This window comes from Opisthorchis viverrini, assembly GCF_000715545.1.
Source record: "Opisthorchis viverrini unplaced genomic scaffold opera_v5_1, whole genome shotgun sequence".
In the NCBI taxonomy this organism is placed as follows: domain Eukaryota; kingdom Metazoa; phylum Platyhelminthes; class Trematoda; order Opisthorchiida; family Opisthorchiidae; genus Opisthorchis; species Opisthorchis viverrini.
Window position 1 is genome coordinate 7,091,109 of NW_008751657.1, and position 21,978 is coordinate 7,113,086.

The 21,978-nt window shown below is 41.9% G+C and overlaps 2 protein-coding genes across 2 annotated transcripts in view; one reads left to right on the forward strand and one right to left on the reverse strand.

The window, feature by feature from the left end:
- The window catches only part of T265_00118 (hypothetical protein), a gene marked incomplete at both ends in the record, with an annotated part of 46,660 nt that continues 24,682 nt past the window's right edge, over positions 1-21,978 (reverse strand). Inside the window, 2 exons of the mRNA XM_009163775.1 lie at positions 1-114; positions 19,991-20,073. Coding sequence (XP_009162039.1) covers positions 1-114; positions 19,991-20,073 — 197 coding nt within the window. The remainder of the gene's footprint in view (positions 115-19,990; positions 20,074-21,978) is intronic.
- T265_00119 (hypothetical protein) lies at positions 3,894-5,603 on the forward strand (the record flags this gene model as incomplete). The annotated part of the gene is made up of 1 exon (XM_009163776.1): positions 3,894-5,603. One exon carries the CDS (start codon positions 3,894-3,896, stop codon positions 5,601-5,603), a length of 1,710 nt encoding a protein of 569 aa, XP_009162040.1.

Genomic DNA, 21,978 nt, shown 5'->3' on the forward strand with positions numbered 1-21,978 from the left:
CTACTCTGGTTGTAGTGAAGTACTTGCATGAATGATAGCCTGGTGGAATTCTGTTTGTCCCTTCAAAGCCACTTTCATCGTGTGTTGAGTTGGTAACTGCGCCTGAGCAGTGACCTACACTCAGTCACAGATATAAGGAAAACGAGTGCCACCCACAGTTTTTTCCTCAAGCCAAAACTGAGAGTCTCGTGTTCATTTCGATCTTGAGTATACAACAACGTGCTTTATTTTATTCTTATTTTCACCCATGCATATCAATGATAGCTTTAAAACTACGCAGCTCATTATACTGTTCCTTCCTTAAAGACAAACATCCATCACTCATATATGTTCCTGTCCTATAAGCAGACCACATGTCAGGGCTTATAAGTGTAGTGAGAGAAACCATACTTTCAATTCAGATTGTGTCCTGTATCGGAAGCCAGTCTGTGCTGAAAAGCCGAGGAGCATTGTGCAGCCGTTTCACCCTCACAGAGAACTAGCGATATTTCGCATCTTACATAAATTCCAATAGGTTTGTAACCTGCCACCTCCTGACTTGTAGTTTGAGTAATTAGGGTTAATTCCCAGGTGCACTACCTAATCCGAGAGTCGGTGGATTCAAAGCTCCCCTGGGATTTCACGCACTGTTGATAATCTCTATTATAAAGGAAACAGCACTACGGCTCTTCTGGGACTTTAAGCATGATTCTTATTCCCTTGAAACACGAAACATCGGTTGAAAGTTTTCAAATTTCCTCACACTACCATCGAAAACGACATAGACGATGAGTATTTCTCGCTTGATAAAATGTGTAATCCAAACAGACGTGTGCCAATGTGTGCGATCAGAAACTGGAAATTGTGTACTGATTTTGGAAGTGCACAAGAAGAGTAAGATGGAAAATCTGTCAATCTGTGCAGATTTGCTCATGGAACAAGCAAAAGCAAATTTGGTGACGGGATCCCATGAAACACTTACGGTGTTTTGGGCCTAAACTCAATCAACTTGAATGTCTTCACCTTTATCATCAAATCTTCGGGGAGAGTGCACCTCGGGAAGTAAACTCCAGGAGTACAAACACCGGTGAGGAGGGTTGTAAGAGCCAATGGTCAGTAGCATAGCAATTCTTTAGTGAAAATGCTTCCTTCAGGTTGTTGGTGGGGCGTTTGATTCTTACGTAAGTTCTGTGGATTGGCTAGATGTGAAATTCAGCAAAATAATTTCATAACGTTACTCGCTCATCAGCATTGGTGACAGAAAATCCAAAATGACTTTACAGCCTGGCTAACTGGTAAGGAGATTAGGGAGTGAGTTTAGGTAGATATCAGACTAACTAAACTGCTATGGCTCGGTTGACCCAGCTGCCTTGAAGAATTAACTTCAAATTGACATGATCGAGGATTGATCGATGAACATTCCAACGATGTTCCCTATTCTTCCACTTGCCGTTCAGAGTGAACCGGCATAATCCGACCACAAACTATGGGGTCTGTAGTGAATTGGCGCCATAATAAACGAGATCTTATTTGGTAGATTACCATACAGTAATTATTTATCGAAAACCATTCTAAAATCATTGAAAGTACCAACATGTCTGTTCTCTGAGGGGATGGATTTGACATTTTGGTTTAAGGATACCTTACTGGGGAGATCTAAAGAGTCTCAGTCTGTCTTATGGCTAGAATGTTTCATAAGAACTTCATTGCACGGATTTTCCCGGACGTTTGCCTGTTTAATGCGTTCATTCTTTCAAGAATTCGGGAGAAATTTTTCGGGATAATTACGCACAAACAGAGAGTGTTGTTCCGAGTTTTCAGCAAGATATGTTCTCAATCTTCCGGAGCCGAATTAGGTGTCTGCCTGATGGAATACTATTAATCGTCGACTAATGGGAGCTCCGAATCCAGAACAAGTAACACCGACTCAAACTAACCAAAACCGCTTACATAAGGGATGTAGGTCAATTTCCTGGCATGGTCTACTTGATGCCGAAGAATTGTTCACGCTCTGCGGGCATGAGGCTGAGTTCTTCACCTGGGGCAATGGTGATCAACCTGTGCATTTCTGACGTTTGTGAGCAAAGAACCTCTAGCAATTTTTGCACTGATACAGAGCTGATGCTTCATAGGCACCAAGCTCTTGAACTCTGCAGCGACCGCCGTATACCAGCCGTCTGAGACCATACTGCTGTTTATCACATAAATCGGAATTCCGTAGTAAGGCTATCAGGAGCAGGGTGTTGGTCATCATGTTGCCTGTACACTTGCAAAGACTTCACTGTGAACGTGCAACGCTCAGGTACATCTGTGAAAAACACCAAAATGATAACACTTTATTACGCCAGGGTTTCATAGTAATGTGCGATTGCTGTCTGTCTAGCAAATGTGGATCGTTTCTTCGTGAAAGCGGATAACAGTACTTATCTCTGCTTGAGCTTTATGTAAGCAAACGGAAACTATCGCGTTATGCAGTTATAGAATGTCCACTGGAATTTCAAACTACTGGCTCTCGCTGATCGCTTCATGTAACTGTATCGTTTAATGCGTGTGTCAGTTTTTAGACAGCTGTTTTTCAGTCACTCTCATTGTGGAATAATTCTTCGAAGAACAGCAATTGCTTACACGGTCCTCAGCCTTCGACTTCCTTCATGGTTATGTAACAAGGTAATCCCGCCTCCATAACATTCTGTCCGTTGCTTTCCTGTCCCCATTAAGCAATGCTTCTTTTAGAATACTCTTTCATGCTCTCGTGTGTCCGCTAAAATCTTTCAGATGTCAGTGTCTTTGCACAGTACAAGCAACCATCATTCGCACACGCGAGCTGGGTCCACACACAAATTCAGCTGAGAAGCCTTCACTCGAGATGCATCTCATCTTGCAGTCAGTTGTAATGCAGATCATCTGTCCATGTTCTAACTGCTAATCAGGAGGCTGCTAGTTGAAAACGCTCTGGAAGTTATTTGGATGCTCACAGCTGATGAATTACACCAAGGATGAAACACATTAATGGTGCTGGTAGGCTTCGACATAGCGTGCGGAATGAGACTTCCATTGAAAAAAAACAACACTCACAGAACATTTCTAAATGCACAGAGACCGAAGTGTGTTCAGTGGCCATAGAACAAGGTGGTTTAAAATGTAGCAGGTAACGGTGTTTTTACTGATTACCCCAAAGAAATATTCATTCCGATGTAACAAGTTTTTCGACTTGTTTGATTCTTAGTAGTATAATGAGGAACATAGGTAATGAGCACTAATCTCACTGGGACCGGAAGAAATCCCAGTGTTTGTTGGCGTTGTACCTACCATACAGTATATATATATATATATATATATACAATTGGAGGTAAAATTGCCTTCCGATATTTGTTTTACCGCATGGTACAGCTTACTCAACCAAAAACAGACAATCGGCTATGTTGATTCCCCGAATTATTCCACGTCAACACCATGCCACCTCATTTTACCACAAATGACCATCGATTGGTGCAGCTTAGGTATCATTTTAAGTCCCAGATTTCAACTTAGACCTCTATTGTTTACTCTGAAAACGATCGTGTAACGGACAGAAAGCCAATAGGAACATGCGGAAGGACACTGCTGGCAAAACAGATGGGACTGGCCATGGGAATAATCATCTACGCAGGTGGGAGCTTGGCAAACGTTGAGTGCAATACCTGAGCGTTACTCACCGCATCACCAGACGCGGATTGCTTCGTCGATTAGTACCACTCTGTGAGAGGATAAAATTGATTGTGCGGTTGACTCTCGCTTCGCACGCTTAGCGTAATCCACTCACCATCCACTTTATCATGACAGACGGGCAAATAAAAACATCTTGTGCTTACTGGTACCAGTGTAAGGCGAGAGCGGCTTGGAAAGTTATACACGAAGCCATGTTTGTGTTCGAAATGCCCAAAGTGGTGCACATCCGAAACCCAGCTTTGGGCTTGCTGTTCCGCTCCGTCCAAGTGGCCATTCTGACCTATTTTTTGTTTTTTGTCATGTGGTGGAACAAGGGCTATCAGTCAAAAGATAAATCCATCGGTGGAGTCACTGCTAAGGTTAGCGGAATATCTTGGTTTGAGATACCGCATGATTTGAATAGACCAACGTTCCTGATTTTGGATAAAGGATCATACAATCTCCGCTCATTGCAGAATTCTGGACTCTATTTGGTCACCCGTGTGCACGGGATAGAAATTCAAACACTGGGATTTTGTGCTGAAGTGGATACTTTAGTTGATGCTCGCTGTCTTCGAGATGAACACTGTCCAGTCGGTAGCTCCGCTGGACTGTCTGTTGTAGACTTTCGTGGCTACATGTTAACCAACGACGAGATAAATTTATACGAAGACGGACATGGCGTATTTACCGGTCGTTGTTTGAATGAAACGAAGACATGTGAGATCTACGGATGGTGCAGACTTTATGGTCATGATGTTGGCAAGTCCATAAAACAACCAAATGATCGATTGTTACCTCCTCCGAATGTTTTGGAGGAACCGTTTTCTCACTTTGTCGATTTAAACTTTTTGTATGAACGCAAAAAGTTTACTGTTAACGAGACACACACACCCCGTTACCTCAAAGAGATTCTAAACTTTACCATCCTTATAAAGAATGCAATTGAATTTCCGTATTTCGGAGTGAAAAGGCGCAATATTTTACCGTGGATGACGGAGGTCTACCTGCAACAGTGCCGGTACAATCCGGAACATGCGCAAGACAAATACTGTCCAGTATTTCTCGTCAGGGATATGCTTCACCTGGCTGGTGTAGACTGGAGAAATTTGCTCACTTTCGGAGGTGTAATGGCCATCACCGTGGACTGGCAATGTGATCTTGACTGGTCTGTAGATTATTGCCTACCAGATTATACATTCCGACAACTTGAGGTTGAATACGAGATAGACAAACAAGCTGGCCCAAAAGATGTCACACTGAGCGAGGGATCTTCACAACAGATCATTGTTAAAATGGAAACTGATGCACAGTTGAATCGATACCGCACAGTGATGCAGGCCAGTGGCATTACCTTTCTTATTCGTGTTACTGGTGAGGCGGGTAAATTTAATCTGCTAGAATTCACGATGCGTTTCGGATCTGGAATGGCTCTGTTAGGTGGTGCGACAATAATCTGTGATCTTATTGTGTTTCATTTTCTACGTGACCGTCATCGTTATAAGCAGGCAACCTGTGATGACAAGACGCTGCGAAGACTACTAAAAATGGCAGCAGAAGCCCAGATGCCACGATCCAGGCGAACTAAACTTCGAGAAAGCTTTATGGCACCACGCAGAACAACACCAGTAGATAGACCAGACGTTGCTACGCCCAGTATTTACTTGAGTCAGCCTCCTACGGTCACTGTCGACAGCTCCATCAGTCTTTCCTCTCGAGCGCAGTATCAAATCTTGAATGGTATACCAGGGAGTGAATCATCAATGGAATCGAGTCTCCAGCAGGTTTGTTCATCGGCTGAAATTAAGCTGGGATATCTCCACCCAAATTCACAGACTGTAAGAACACCTTCTTCCGTTACCTCGATATATTTTGCTCCTCCACAACGGGATCGTATTGTAGAATCACCCTTCTTTGCCCAAAATGAAACAAAATGAGAGAAAGTTAATATTTTCCATTTTAATGCCGTTTTTTAGAAGAAATGAATTTATTCATCACGGAGTTAAGTTGTCTTGTAGTAAAAATGTTATCAGGTGAGATAGGTCGTGCTATTTGACGATACGTTTTTGTACTAGAGATACGATATTTTACACATGTGTCGATATAGCGTTAAAGACCGGGAATAAACAGAAGCAGGAAGGAGTACAGTGGTAAGTGTAGAACGAAGACAAACTCAGTCTTACATTGCTCGGGCAGGTTGTGAGAGTAGATGAGCAAGCAGAATACCAGTCAAAAGTGGTTCAAAAACTGAAATCTGATTTACGCGGCCGGATTCCAAGGGTTTATGTGATTGATAACACTCTGAATGGTATTTACTGCGGCTGGCTGAGAGATTCCAACATACAATGTAAGATACGCGTTATTCTTTTGCGGCATGGGTATTTTTTCTAGATGTGATGCGACTGTACTCGGTGCATGCTTTTACAACAACTGCTAAGGTTAATCAGACTGCTTCTGCTCGTCCTCACTGAGAAACGCACAACCGATGCATGCTGTTCGGTCCGAAGATGTAAACTAGCTCTCAAAGGATCTGGCCCCAGAGATTGTGGGTTTTGCTTGAAACTAATCTGGAAATAACCAACTCTGTTAAGCGTTTTCGGCTTCCTCTTGGGTTTGGTGCGGAGCAGTAAGCAAACAATGGCTCAAAAAAGAGGGTTCAGACGTTTTCCAGCGATGCAACTGCGAGGACACATCAAAGTACGTCCTAGCCAAGGGTAAACTGACTTATTAGTTTTTTATCTACAGCAGTAGAAAAGAGGTTATGTGGTTGCAAACGATTTGATATTCGAAACAATGGTTAGCCCCTTGGATATTTATCGTAATTCCATAAGAGCTTATGTAAAACCGCCTAATTTGTAGATCAACGGTGGAAAAGGAGGTAAGCACACTCATGTTTTTTCTACCCACACTTTTGTGTGACTTTGGACGTCATGTTTGCTGGAAACCAGTGATTCGTCAGCTAAGTCCACTGTTAGGTAAAGTGCGAACTATGCGTCATCCAACTTTGTTAAGAAAGAGGCAATCATCACCAAGAAAAAAGTGGAAAAAGACATCAAAATCTAAATTCAAACTGAAGTTTTGACGTTAAGTTGGTTTTAACGGGAGACTCAAATAAGCCCCAGTTGAACGTCGCGTTCCGTCAGATAAGTCGGTAGTGTTCCATGGGTGTCTGCATCGACGGTGTCTGCCGCAGCTTCCAGGGTGCTGGTCTATCACAATTCACTTTCCATAATATTAGATTTATTTCAAATATCTTTGGGTTCATCTGGCTAGGCCTCTCAGGAATATGCCTACACGATAGATCTTATGGTAGACGAATCCGATAGTGAACAGTTTCAGAGATCGACCAGATTGCCATTATACAGGAAAAGTATTAAAAGTGGACTCCTCATAGAAGAAAGTTTTAGACTTGTGTTCTCCTTTTGAACTATTGTTCTGATACAGTCTACTTTCGACTCATCTTTTTAAACAATCACACGTACTTTCCTGCTAGTGGGACATATGTTAAAACGCTCATAATTTTGCACTTCCTGCGCCAACTATCAAGACTCCTACGCTGATCCAGGTCAGCAGTGCCGTTATCCGGAGGGTGCAGAGTTGGTTTATGGTTTAGCATATCATGCCCCTCTTTAACAGTGGTCAACTGATGTGTAGCCACCACACTTTTTTCTGGTTTGCCACTCCGAAAATTCGACGTTTCCACTCACTATTTGGTGGGTTTCATTTCACTTTCCGTTTCTCCCCTCCAATAGTTCATGCACCCTTAGCATGCAAGTCACACTGTTTGTACTATAGTGATGTTTTTGGAGAGCGTACACCAGCTAAACTCGAGCTGATCTTGAAGGCATGCTCTCATGGTGGATGCAGTGTTGTTGTCTTGCAGTTATAAATGTTCTCCCATATTGCTTGCCTTGGTATGAATAGAAGAGCAAACACATGTGGTTAGGTTTATGTACTTTAAATTGAATGTGGTTATGATTGCAGCTGAGCAAATAAACGGTTCCCTCTTTGATGGTAGTGTGGGGAGAATTGTTAATTTCTAAATGGGATTTCATCCTGTCAAAGGCCAATCTACGCTGCAAGACCGAGAAGCACTGTACAGCTGTTCGGTTATTGGTCTGTTCACCGAGCTTGGTGAGCAGATTCTGGTGTTAGACGAGCGAATGATTGCTATTTTATCTACCGCTGTGAATAAAATCCGACACAAAACGCTACGTTTGCGAGGTATTCGGCGTATCTCAAAAACAAAGGATCATTCAGTTAGAATGTAAAGAGTGGACAATGCTGCTGGTTCATTGAATGCAACTTGTGTTAGCAAGCACACCTCTAGGAACAATTAAGCGATAAGTTTCTGACGTCACAGTATTTTTCAGACACTGGGCAAATAACGGGTAGATTATTGTGGAGAAGCAAAATATATAACCATGGTGGATTTTTACCAACAACCAACCTTGAAAGTACCATTTGACTCAGAGAATAAATAAATTTTTTGATCAACTGTTTATGTTGGTAGTCAGTTTGGGCGGAATACAATTAAAATACACATGCAAAAACGCAACGATAATTATGGGATCGCAGTCAACCGTTTTCTGTTCCTCAGCGGGCTCTGGTCCACTGCAACTGCGGTTTGCCTGTGATCGTAAAACTGGCGCCTTTCTTCTTGACCACTCTGTACCTCACACTTTCGCATAATGTTGATGAAAAACTGTAATGTACGAATAAAGGTAGTTAATAATCCTCATTTAGAAAACGATGCCAAATTCAGTGTATAAATCACTCGGAAACGAGTGATCCAATGAAAACGAGTCAGTACATCTTCTCCTGCAATAAGTGTTCGCTGAAAATGCCTCGACACCCTACCACCGGTTTTTTCTTATCAGGACTCTTCATACGGACATAGCCATTGAGTCCGTCGAATTTACGTTTTCCTCCAACTCAAGTTGTAGGAAATTAGTGGAATACTCTCCCTTGCATGGCAATTTGGCTTGATACGGGGTTAGATAATGTGCAGCCAACATCCTCATTCAAAGTACTCTTCAGCTGAATGTGCTGCGAAGTCTCAGATATCGCAGTATTTTCTCTTGGCGGAAGATACTACTCTTGATGTTGCTGAAGACTCTTTGACATCCTACCATATGTTCAAGTGGAGAATAGGGTTGACGGAATCTTGAAACCTACGCCCTCAAGATAGGTCCTAACATGTGAAAAAAATGGTCATGTGCTGTCGAAGAGTTTTCAGCAACTTTATGAGTAGTATGTTGGTTCGTAACAACATTCTTGGCAATATTCCAGTAGCAAGGTGGCACCATAAAATAGCTATTCAGCTATATTTGGTTGCGTGCCCCTTCAAAACGAGTATGTTTTACGAAGTAGGATGTATGTATTCGGATGCAGGTTAAGCAACTTTAGAGTAGTATGTTGGTTCGTAACAACATTCTTGGCAATATTCCAGTAGCAAGGTGGCACCATAAAATAGCTATTCAGCTATATTTGGTTGCGTGCCCCTTCAAAACGAGTATGTTTTACGAAGTAGGATGTATGTATTCGGATGCAGGTTAGCAACGAATGTAGAAGTTTTGACGTCAATAAGCTATGCATTCAATGTTTCTGTCAAACGGGCTGCTTGGGCGATGCGTTCCACCTGGTAGCAAGAAGATTTACTGTGATCCGTCGTGTACAGTATCTCACAACATAGATCATACCATCAAGGAGGCTGATTTGATTATATTTAGTTGCACTCGCTGCCAACTGCTCAATCTAAGTTGTAATTTTCATGAATCGAGCATGTATGCGTTTAGAGTGGCATGCTTTTAATACATTTTGTAATCCTTCCACTGACAGGACAGGGTTGATCTGATATAAACGCCATGAGGGATAATTTTTGCAGATAGGCATTTACTTTATGTTGATAGTAGTGGGAGTAAATATGAACAAAATCAAGCAAAGTGGAACAACTTGTTGGCATGGGTGCATTTTTAGGTTTATTTGTCAGAAAAAAGCCACAACGCATTGCACAATGCGAGTGAAATTCTGATAGAAATAATATCTCTGGTTAACTTTTTCACTTGATGCCTATTGCTCTTCACGGGAGTGCAACAAAACGAATTACGTGACCTCTCAATTCGAATTTGAAAATAGGGGTCAATTATCAATACGGATGAGAGGCTATCTTACTCGGTTGGACAACTTATCGGCACTTCATTTTAAGCTCACGGGTTGTCGATTTTCGTTCGACAGCTTTTAAAAAATGGTTGCTTCAAGGACCCGTCCAGTTTTAAGCGGCAAAGAGAAACTGTGGAACTGACAGTACCTGGCATAGTCCACTTATAGTGAGGCTATTGCTTATTTATTGTACGATAATTTTGGATGACCGGCTGCAGCCTTCCACCGAACTGTTTAGCCATTGGTTACAACAGCTATTTGGTTACACGACGGCTAGGTAGGAGCTACCGGACAAACTCGGAAACTACGTGTTGTGTTCATTTGGCAGCCGACCAATAGCTTGCCGTACAGTCGGGATAAATAATGACAATGCTTTATCGGAACAATGCAGTGTACGAAAATTGATCCCGCTTTGTGCTGTTGTAAATCACAATCCATTGGTAATGGCTTGTTAGTACATTCGCTGTCAGTGTGTTCTTTTTGATTGGGTTTCGATCACGTACGGCGGTAGTCTTGATTTGCTATTCAGCCAATAATGGTCTATTCCTCTTGCTAAAATACAACATGTTTGCCTTCTAACTCTCACCTGTATTTTGCCCACGGCCTCCAAAAAAATGAAGAATACAGACAATGTTTTTTCGAAATCTACGTAATCTGGTGTAACTGAAAAATCATCTGTCGAAATGGGGCTTGTGCGCTATCAGGTTGGAACAAGGAGAAAAGAATTAATTTGCAGTCATACAAAATAACAGTGTATGAACCTCTTCAGCGACGAGCGAGCGCATTTTAATAAGGCCTCTCGAGCCAACTGAAAACAATTAAGTTACGCTAGCTAGAAAGCCACGGGAATTATAAACCAATCTTGGCTCTCTAGATACAGTTGACCCACACTGTGACCACTGTAAAATAACTTCCTTTCATTTGAGTAGTAGTACTGATTTCAAGTAATCCGTCTTCAATATCCTGCGAATTTCGTCTTCGTTCCAAAATACGGATAAAGGTCGATTGTATAGAGAGACACAAAAACCCCTCGAGCAATCCTGGGTTACAATGCTATACAGAGTAGCCACTCGCAACACTCAATCTAGCGACGTCTCATTGTTTAACAGTAATCAATCGAAATCGAGGAAACGGCTAGTATAAAAAATAATTTCAAATTTCAAAGGCATGTTTGCGTGGAGACATGGGGAAGTAGCTACTAAACAGAAATGCTGTGTACTAGTGGAACCTCACGACTGGTCCGCCGGAAATTGCATTTAAAACAGAGGTTCGTCTCAGCAGCCGGCTGGAACAATCATTTGCTCACCAGCACTGAAAGGGCTGTTTGTGCCTGATGAGGTTGCTGTCACGTTTAAAATTGCTCACATCCTTACAAGATCTCCGCCACTTAGATCGTGACTTTCGTTCCTGAGGTCCAGTCTTGTGTTTATTGTTTCATTTTATTCACGGTCGATTGCTATTTGCTTACTAGTCGGAGTTAACTTGTTCACGTTGTTACTTTTACTTTGTGTACATTGCAAAGTGAGTTGTTGGGTTTTTCATCCCACCCAGTTTGGGTTACAACCGGAAGAAACTAGAAAGAGAGAGCTTCAAGCTATTTGGGGATTCCGGCTACGTTGCTTCTCCAGTCAGACTCTACTGTAATCGAGTAACATATTGTAATTTTAATTTAGTTGTAAGTTCACCGTGAAGATTTGGTTCCAATAATTTTGGAGGCAGTAGTATGTTTACTTATTTATGATTAAGGGTGTCTCCACTGATAAGCAATAGAAAGGTCGATCCTACGTGCATGCTTGTGAAAATACACCAAATATATCAATTTATTGTAGAAATATTCAATCATATTTCCTAGCCGCCACAAACGCAGAATCATTTTGCATCCATTTGGCTCTGGAGACCTTATGCCGAATTTGTTTTACGCATTATCATATGTACACAAACACATGACTGTTTTTATCTGTTTCACTTTTATGAGAAACTTTCATTCTAAACTGCTCCAAATCCTCAACTAAGATTTCGTCTGGTCAGTGAAGGTGAACTATGATGAAAAGACAAAAATCACTGTACTACTGCTTCGTCGTTTTTGGGGACTATCACGAAACTCAGAGAGTTTGGAACCCATGGTCTTCCGGCCAGTGATTGAGCATTAAACTGTTTATCCACCAGTGGCTAAACAGCATTTTGGTCAGCTCTCAATCAGATAGAGCGTAGCGCCGCTCATTCTTCAATAATAGAAACCACATTACTTGGTTACATATAGACTGGATTTTCAAGTTGCGATTTCTCAGGAGTAAGTTTAACTTATCTTTCGAAATTATTCTTCCTCTGAGCTACTTGTTGATTGATGGTAGGGTGGTTAGACGGTTGAGTGTTAAACCACCGCATCTGAGGTCACGTGTTGGAAATCCTCTGAATTAGATGTACATATGCTGGTGATCCTCATTAGGAGTAGAACAGCTGTAGACTTCTCAGCTTTTCATCCTAGTTTGGTTTCACTTGGGAGACGAATCTCGACTGAAAATTACCACATTTATTCAACCTATCATCATTGCTAGTTTTTGCCTTGTGATCACAACAGTCCTTTGTAGAAAACCCTAGCTAAGGAACACACGGGCATGAGAAGTCGATTTCTTGACTTATTGACATGCCCTTTGGTGCGGAGCACCTCGGCATCAGTCAACTTAGCTCAGAAGAAAATATCCACCGCACAAAATTTTGTTAAGTTTATTTAAGAACTTGACCTGTTCGATTGCTGGGTAAAGGCGAATGGAAGGGATTCATTCTAGAGTGTAAATCAGGGTACGAGAACTGATAGTGTGATGGGAAAAAGCTCACATTATTTCGTTGCTTTGAGCATTTCCTATAGCTTAAGACTTCCAGGTCAAATTCGGCTGCGACAGCGTTAAAAAGACTGAGCGCCATGCGGTGTGCAATATGAAATTTTTTAATTCAAAACACAAACACTTCTACAATCACTTGATTGCTGAAATCCTTAAATTGGGTTGTTCAGGACAACCGAAACGCCGAATTAAACCATGATATTACATTACGCTGTGTTTTGGTTCTGAAAATTCCATATTCCTATCAGTTTTGTAAATATGAAGTTCGGCGTACATATATGTTTTCGGAAAGTCTCAGCTGCCTTAAACAATTGCACACCGATGCACAGGTCCAGAGGATAACAGACTGTAGACATGCGCAGTCAATAATAAAGCAACTAAACACACTGAATTACTCCGGTTAGAAGTGACTTTTAGTTCTGGTTGTTTGATGAACGCGCAGTTCAATCTTGTCGATTGAGCTATTCGCTTGTGCACACAGACTTGGATTCAATAAGCGGATAGCGATCAAATTGAGGCTCTGAGCGCCAACTGTTTAACTGTTTTTGATCGATTATTTGGACTCGGATAAACGGTGGTAAAAGACTTGGTTGACTGAGCGTCCTATATCTAGTGAGTTGTTTAGAATTGCGCTGTTGCCTGACTTATCAGTCTGCGAAAAGGCAATAGTGGAAGAAAACTGATAATGCCTCCACAAAAACATCCGATGTTTCAGGTAAGTTAGTCTTTTTGCTCTTTTTAAAGTAGGACAGAGTATCCGAAAGGATTCAAAGAGACAGATCGACTGTTATAGTGCGTGTCAGAAAAGTGTAACGGTGGAGTAAAAGCCAGTGTTCTCTGAGGAACATGACTCATACACAAAACTGACTTCTGCTTGGTCTAAATGTGAAAATGCCCCAAATCGATACAGGCGGTCATTATTTTTGGCGGGTCCTCTAAAGTTTGGAATCACATTCGAATTCATCGGGATGAGTCGGGTCCTCTTTTGGAATCACATTCGAATTCATCGGAATGAGTGAAAGGACAGCTATCCACTGGCTAAAACTGTCTTGAAATTGGTTGCATGCAGATGGTTGTACGCAGAAACCCTCGGAAAACTAAGTATATGTTACTGACCGGTGCGAGTGCTTATGTCAATGCTTTGTCAATGTGCAGACAAACTGTTTAGAGGTAAGTGCATACAGACAGCTAGTCGAGCAAGGAAGCGTCAGCGCGAGCTTAGGTTCATACCAACGTCAACCGAATAAGCTGCGGCACCTGTAGAAGCACACGAAATTCTTCATAAGGGAGGCCCAGGAAACTGGATTTTTCATCTGAATCGAAAAACGAGAAAGCCTCTGTCGGTAAAGTAGCTAGAGTATGTGCAAAAAGCTCTTTGTGGTCAACTCTCCCAAAAGTTCGAGCGATAAAAGCTTCGCTGAAAATGCGAAAATTGGACGTCAAACAAGAGACGTGTGCGATGACATACAGTAGAACGCTTTTCTATGTGCCTCATTGGCATGCCTACAACTGAGATTTACAGAAGATGACCGAGTAATGCATGAGAGAAGTTAAGGGGTTAAATAAAGAAAGACGAAAAGTGTCAGGATTCGCATGATTCTGGTTATCCTTCCTGCTGAACTCAACTGATTAGGGAACTTAACTGATGTTGTCAAGTGATGAGATAAGATTGCAAATGTACTTCGTGATCATTTATGACCTGGGATACAGCTTGAACACCCTCAGCATTCTAACCACAAGGCAACGTCTTTGGTGGTGGTGAATACCACGATAGACTGGCGTTTAGAGAACATGACGTCACACAACTTCCAACGTTGTAGGGTAGCTATCCATAGGATATTCCCTTCGGATGCCCAATAGACATATCCAGGGTATTTCAAGGGATTTCTCCTGTACACGAGCTGCCTCATTGGGATAAGATAAGTTCGCATGGAGCTACCATCAATCACTTTGAGAGAAAAAAGCACCTGTGATGAAATACACACTTCGCCCTGCTTGGTTTTTGCAGCCTTAATCACTGGGTAACATATTTATGCTTATTTCATCTAGCTCTAACTTCAAAAGCTCTGATGTCGCGATACATGACAAACAGACTTCAATAAATAAACGACAAATGGTTCGTACTTATGTTTTGTTCATAGTCATTTACGCACCTACTAATGAAGCCCCGAGGGCGAATGGTTGTAGTTCATTTATGTGTGAGCACTTGTGATGTACGACCTGGCCTACTGGACTTCGGCACATGAGCTTTCTTTCTGTTTTGTCATGAACACCCGCCTTGGGGGAATCAGTGTCCCACGATGCTTCCGTAGCGTGCATAACATGCGACTTATTATGCAGTACTTAAGTGAACAGATAACTGCCAAAACCGCCACAGCTTGCTACCTCTCAGTACCACGAAACGTACTGCATGATAAGTCCAGTAATTTTGAAAGGACGCTTTAGAGCATAGTCTGACGTAGGATTGTGAAGAGCCCTAAGGTTGTCGGACATTTTGCTATTCATCCATGGGGTGTAGAATAATATCCTATTGTGTTTTACGGATGAAAACGCCAAGGAGCGACCGAATCCCCGTGGAAATAGCTTTTATCCAGCCTCTTGAGTTCACTCCTATGGCGAATTCCTTCTTAGAGCGGGATGAACATTATCTCCCACTGTCTAGCTTATGCCAAATGCTACAGAAAATATAGCTTTATAACGTTATGTTTTATCACGTCCAAAGAATTATGTAGTTCCCTCAGGAACGCATCCGCATTTTATGGTGGCCAAAACTCAAATTTATGGTTCCTTGATCCACAGTCGAAATGGTAATCGTGATTTTATAATCCAGGATTCTGATAACCTCCGAGAGTTGCAGTGACAAACAAACCCCTTTTATTGGAGAGTACGTCTTTCACCATCATATGATCATTATATCTCGTAAGAGACATTATCCCATTCCACGATCGCATTCAGTAAAATCATTGATTCGAGGTAAACCATTCTCCCTTGGCCATTGTTTGGCATACTTTTATTAGAATGGTTTGATACAGCCTACGCACCAAAACGATGGTATCAGTCGACCATGCTTGGAAGTCCATAATGTAAATCTCCCGTTCGCCCCCATGTCTTTCGCTCGACCATTATTTGATCGCTAAAGCACCATCCGCTTAATGCGAAAATCGCTGTGAGTACGGGCATTTCCAACAACCCAGCGTAGACGCCACCACCATCACTCCTCAAAGTACATGATCTGCTCACCGGCACGATACCCGAGTGTGTGTAAATATTTACTCATTTATCAACGCGAACAACTGATGGCTGGAGAGATCAGCAAAAGTTGGGACCACAGGTAAGCAGCTAAGTCACTACTTATTACCTCAGTCTCGTCCACGTCCTAAGGTGAGCTACCTTGTTTTTTTACCAGTCCTCAGAGTATTCCCATTGTTAAGAAATATTATGTGTCTACCTGATGGGAGTCTACCTGATGACCACTTATTAGCCAGACTACTTGGCCTCAGATTTTATTCTCGAGTAAAATCCCGGAGAGAAAACCTCTTCATTTAGGAAATAGTTCTGGAGGCAGGGTATCTGCTCCAAGCGTAATTCCTTCTAGAGGAAACAAACCCAATAAACTGAAGAGGAGACAGTTTAAAGATAAAAGATAACCGTTCAGCTATAACATCCTTTCGGTGACTAACTGTCATGCCACCCAAAGGAAGCACGAGGGCTGGGCTACTGCCAGGTTACCCAAGCCTAGACAGGGGAAGTCGAGAGACAGAGGTCGGGTTCGAACCACGGACCTTCCGATCAGCAAATTTGCGCTCTAACCACTTGAGCCATCCGCCCCACCCCCACAATGACTAAATTGAACCCAAATGCAAAACAAGTGGAAATCGACTCATAGACTCACATTTATCACTAAACTGTCATACACGCAGCCTAATCAGTACATCCTCATATCACTAAACAATCCCTGACAGGGTTTAACTGATAGGTCAGGTTACGATTCACTAAAATACTTCGACCTTACAACAGCTGTCAAGTGTAAGAGAGTTGTAGGGTGAGACAGAGTAGCGACTGAGAACTCAATGGTTTCCGAGTTCCGAACAATGACAATTGTTTTCGATCCTGTACAGAAGTTCATCACCGTGATGCTACTCAAATCAAACAAATGAAAATAGTTCATAAAGATCTAGACGATGGGGACTTGCAACCATGTATCGATCGTAGATACGCAAGGGTATCGAATGTATAAAGCATTTGTTTCATACAAAACAAAAACCCCATCTCACCAATAAGGAAGCTGTTCAAAAAGTTCACTACATCAGTGCGTAAAGCCGTTAACATACCCCGAAAGTGTTGCAGCAAAAAAGGAATAGTGCATATTATAAGTTCAACTTTAAGGTAGCAAAATTGTTCTTCATTTTTCGGGTAGAGGTTTTTCAGCTTGGGCGAACACGTTGTCCCAGACCCGTGAACTCTGTCACTTTTTCGGAGCAAAATGCCAAACCTCTCAAACGGTACTGGGAGTCTTCGGCCTTTTTCGCTTCCCTATTCCCTGACACCTTTTTTCAGAAATATGGAAACAAAAATACCGTCTCACATGATAAACGGTTCCTGTTTGGACATAACAGCAAGTATGTTTGAACGCCAAGCTCAGTTCCTTCAGTAAACATTACCCGTATCGACCAGTCAAGTTGATACCGTAACGTTCCACATAAAGCACGGAACTCAAGGCTTATGTCGACTGCATAAAAGGGACAAGGCGATAGCGGTGGTCATTATTCATGATCACCACAAATTCAACTACAGGAATAGGAAATCCAAGAGTGAGAGAGCCGATTGCACCACTGTTATGCATCATTATAAATAGCAAATCACTGGACTGAGATTTAAGCATTTCCCATATGAGTGTGGAACATGGACACTTGCCAGAGAGCGGGGGAGCCAACGGGGCAGAAGTGTTAAGGTCATTTGAGCATACAACCGAACCATATTACTTCAGTGCGATCACACACAACTCAAGCACTGATCGTACATACTGTCTGAGCGATTCAAAAGAAGTTAGTTTGCTTGTTCAATCGATAAACAATACCTCTTGTGGCCAAAACAGACCAAATGACTGGTTGTATGTGCTGCTGTGTATTTAAATTAGCAACAGGTAAAGTGCGAACAGTGAAAGTGCAATTGGAATGCCAGTGTAGAACGGATGAGAGTGGGACGTTATTCCGGCTAGCGCGGACGACCAGGGTCTGATCCCCAGTGTGCTTTATCTTTGGCAAGTAAGAACCACTAACTGTCTTGCTAATCATGAAATGGCTGTATGATCATACCAGCCACCAGTCATTGAACAGTAATGGTATGTGTTCGGTTAATAAGTCTATTCGTTTGTTTTTAGAGTGTACGAGCACGTGGGTGGGGAACTTTGAGTTAACTGCAGGGAAACAGATGTTTTTTTAAGAAAACAGAATTAGGAACCCCGAGTTCAGAGGTATCCGAAAAACACCCCATTACGAGCATTCAGACGGTTAAAGTACACCGTACACCCATGTGCAAACATTGCATTGTCGTCAATTTTGGGAAATTTGGAGATAAATTCTTCCAATATGACCAGACAGAAGGAAACATCACTAATTTTTGTTTGAGCGTCTGGACTCGATACGAATAGTGGGTAAACATTCAAAATCTATGTAGACCATGCTATGGTCGCGGTTACCAGGTAGTCACATTTCCATGTGCTCTCAGTCCAAGGACAAATAAGAATAATCGGTCGAACATTTTATCTATGTCCAAATAGGGCATCAACGATGCCTTCAAAAACTCTGCTTACCGACTACTGATGTCATGAGGCCGTAAAATCTCAGTCTGAATAGATTGAGAATCCCTCCTTTCTGTCATTGTAAATCTTTATCAGTGATGAGATCGCTTTGAGAAAAGTAACGCAGATAGTCTCTGTGTAACCATACAGCTTTCGGATCTTATGTGATCCCGCTTGACCAAGCTGCAGAATCCATTGACTTTTTCCAAGGTTGTCATCGCTTGCGTTCACTTTGATTAGTGAAATAAATTACTGTAACTGGCTGCAGTTTCTATTTGATCACCAGTCTTGCAGGCATGGCAACCGTAAGCTTCGTTCTGTTTAGCTGGTCCTTAAAGGTTTAAACACTGGTAGGTGCAGCTTAATGAAAGGCAAGAACGACCGATCAGCATTCATAGCATAGAACGGATGCGAGTGGATTCTACGCCAGCGTCACCACCTCTTTTTTGAATCGCTACTTTTTGCGCAAAGGGTAGAGTGTACATTATCCTACTATACAACATGTTTTCCTAGAGAGCAACATTCAGGGCAGCCTGTCATTAACGGAATTCACTTCGTTTCATGTCTTTACATTCCAGAAAATCCTGTCTCAGTATCCTTTCATTCCCATAAAGGAAACTACTCACAAGGTTGTTGAAAACTCTTCGACAGCCCACGACCGGTTTTGCTATTCTTGGGGCTCATCAGGTAGGCACAGTCCTAAGTTTTCGTCAACCTTATGTTCTATTTGACTGTTCATTTAGTTGTAGAATATCATAAACGAGAGATGCAGTTGAGTCTATTGTGAAGACCAAATTGATTTGTAAATGAATGCATTTCTCGATCCTTTCATTCTGTTACACTGGCCAAATGCAACCTTTATTGGTATAAGCGAATCGAGTTCTCCGACGATTCGAGTGCCATTTCTATCGACTATTGTCTTATTTCTGCGGTGACAAGCTGGAGCATTGGGTATCATTGTATTTCCGGGAATCCCTATGCAACAGCACTTGGAGTGCACTCGGACAAAAATCATGTCAGTCGGTTATATACATTGCGAAAATACCATACGAATGTCACGATTTGATGAAGGAAGCGAGCGAAATAATGTTAGGGAAGCGTGCGGCTTTCATCTTCCAACGTTACTTGAAAGCTCCTCAAGTTGTGTGGAGTTCGAAGCATGATTTGCTGGTATTGTTGTTTTACCCCTCGATTTCAATAGAAATAGGGTAAAAACGCCCACTAAACATGGTATCGTTAGCACGCTAAGATCTATATCTCAAGCGCATTCATCTCTTGCACTCGAACATACAGAGTGGGTTTTTCGTAACAGTCATTTCTTATTTGGACAGCCTGATATCATAGTAAAAGTACGTACATACATTTACATAGCTCTTAACTGCACAAGTAATGAGATATTCAAATGTGATATACAGTACTCCCAACTGGTGAACAAATGTAGGGACGTACAAGAGATGAAAATCTCCGTTCCCCTTTCCAACCAAAAACTGAGAATTGAAACCAGAAACTCCGCCTAACTCACTTGTCCAATCAGCTTTGAGTAGTCCCGTGATTTTCGACCGTAAAACCGACTAGGCTCATTTGTCTGCTCGACATCGACTGAATCTGTAATCAGTAGTAGAAGACACGCACTAAGTCTTTCGGGACCGTGCACAGCGGTCAGCTGACTATTTCCAAAACAGTCCTATTTTTTAAGATTGCTCTGTCGGTTCCGTATGGACAATTGTAAACTGTACCCGAAGGGTAAGAGTAAGATAAGAGTAATCTGAAAGACAGTGAGATGTGTCACCTGGATATACTCCCCTCACATCCCTTGGCTTGTAAGAACGATTTCAGAATTTTGGTGTGACACAGATGTAAAGTACATTGGATAATTTACCGGAAACTCTTGTGGTAGTAAGCCAACAACTTGAATTTCTCTCTAAAAGTTCGATTATCAAAGAAAAACAGTAGGCGATGTGCAGTTTAAGGTGATTTTGTGTTGTAAATATAAATTTCGGTAAAAATTACCGCAATTGCATTTAACCACACATCCGTATTAAAGCTCCCAGATCCCCTTCATGAAACACTCTGTGTATACAGTTCGTGGATCATTGTGGTGTGGACCCATGTGCCTTCAACTAAGACCGATTAAAGGCCCACGAGTAAAGACTGACTGAAACCATTGTCAAATCGGCAACAGACACACACACATAGCTATGTCCTCGCAGATCCCCTGTGACTTAGTTTTGCTAGACATGCGCTTCCGATATCGTTGTTAATATACTGTGAGGTTTCTTAGTTGTACCTTTATGTAAAATAGCCAGGATCCCAAGAAATAAGTAAATATTTTCATATCTGCACAATTCACTCGATATAGTCTGTCCACAGCCATAGTCTGGTACTTTTTGCGCCATAAGGTTTAGTGACTAATTAGAAGATGATTCACCCAATTCGGCTTGATTTCAGTAGTTTCAAAGTTATTCGTATCCATGCAAAACCAGGAGGCTTTATCGTTCACCAATTATCCGCAAAAAACTTAGAAGGCCGTATTTCCAAACTCACAATCCGTTTGGTTTAACCGAAAAGGACCAGTCATTTTTTATTTACTTATCCTTCCCTTACCGGTATTCGTTCATTTTTGTGCTATAGAGGGACGTCGTCATCATTGAGTCACTCACACAAACTTTCTTCTCGATGTCGGATATCAAGAATCTTCGGTAACCGAGCTGATGCTACTGAGAATAAATATAAAATGGATGTCAACGCAGAAACACCCCGCTCCACATTTACCTCTCAGCTGAAGTTTCGTGTTCGAATTCTACAGCAGTGTCCCAGATTCAAGTTACGTCGACCTTAAAGGCACCACAGGAATACATGTTATGGTAGGATGCTTCTGTAACGAAAGCCACCTTAAGTGATTTAGAATGCTGTCAAGTTTAAAGTATTCATTTTTCAGGATGTGTTAACAGGTGCTCACCGACGCCCAAGATTACATCATACAGTCATCCCGGGACGATTTGTCATAATAAACTGCATAAACATCGAGGGGGATTCTGCCGGTTTATTAAGGAAGTGATGAAGGTCTCAGCTGAAGGAATCACTTGACTCTTCATGTGATGGTGCTGCATAAAGTTCAACGCACGTTTTAATTTGGGTACCATTAATGACAACGAAGTCTCCGTAGGCTAGGTTAATTTGCAGATAATTTTTAATTGCATTATGTAGAGGCTTTGGACTCCAAAACAGGTTGTTCTTTGCTGTGGTTTGTGAACTTTATAATCACCATTTATTCAACTGATCGGAAGCTCTAACCCCGTAGAATTTTTGAGAGTCATTTGAAGACCCCTGCTGTTTCCGTTACCCGTCTACTTTGACGGTCAAAAACATTATCCTCAGATTGATAGAACGTTAGCGAGGACTTTTGCAAATGAACGCCTCATGATTCGGCAGGCTATTTCGTCGGGGCTTTTTACTGTCTACTCAGGCTCTTTGGAGCCTGGGTATATATATCTATATATATATATATAT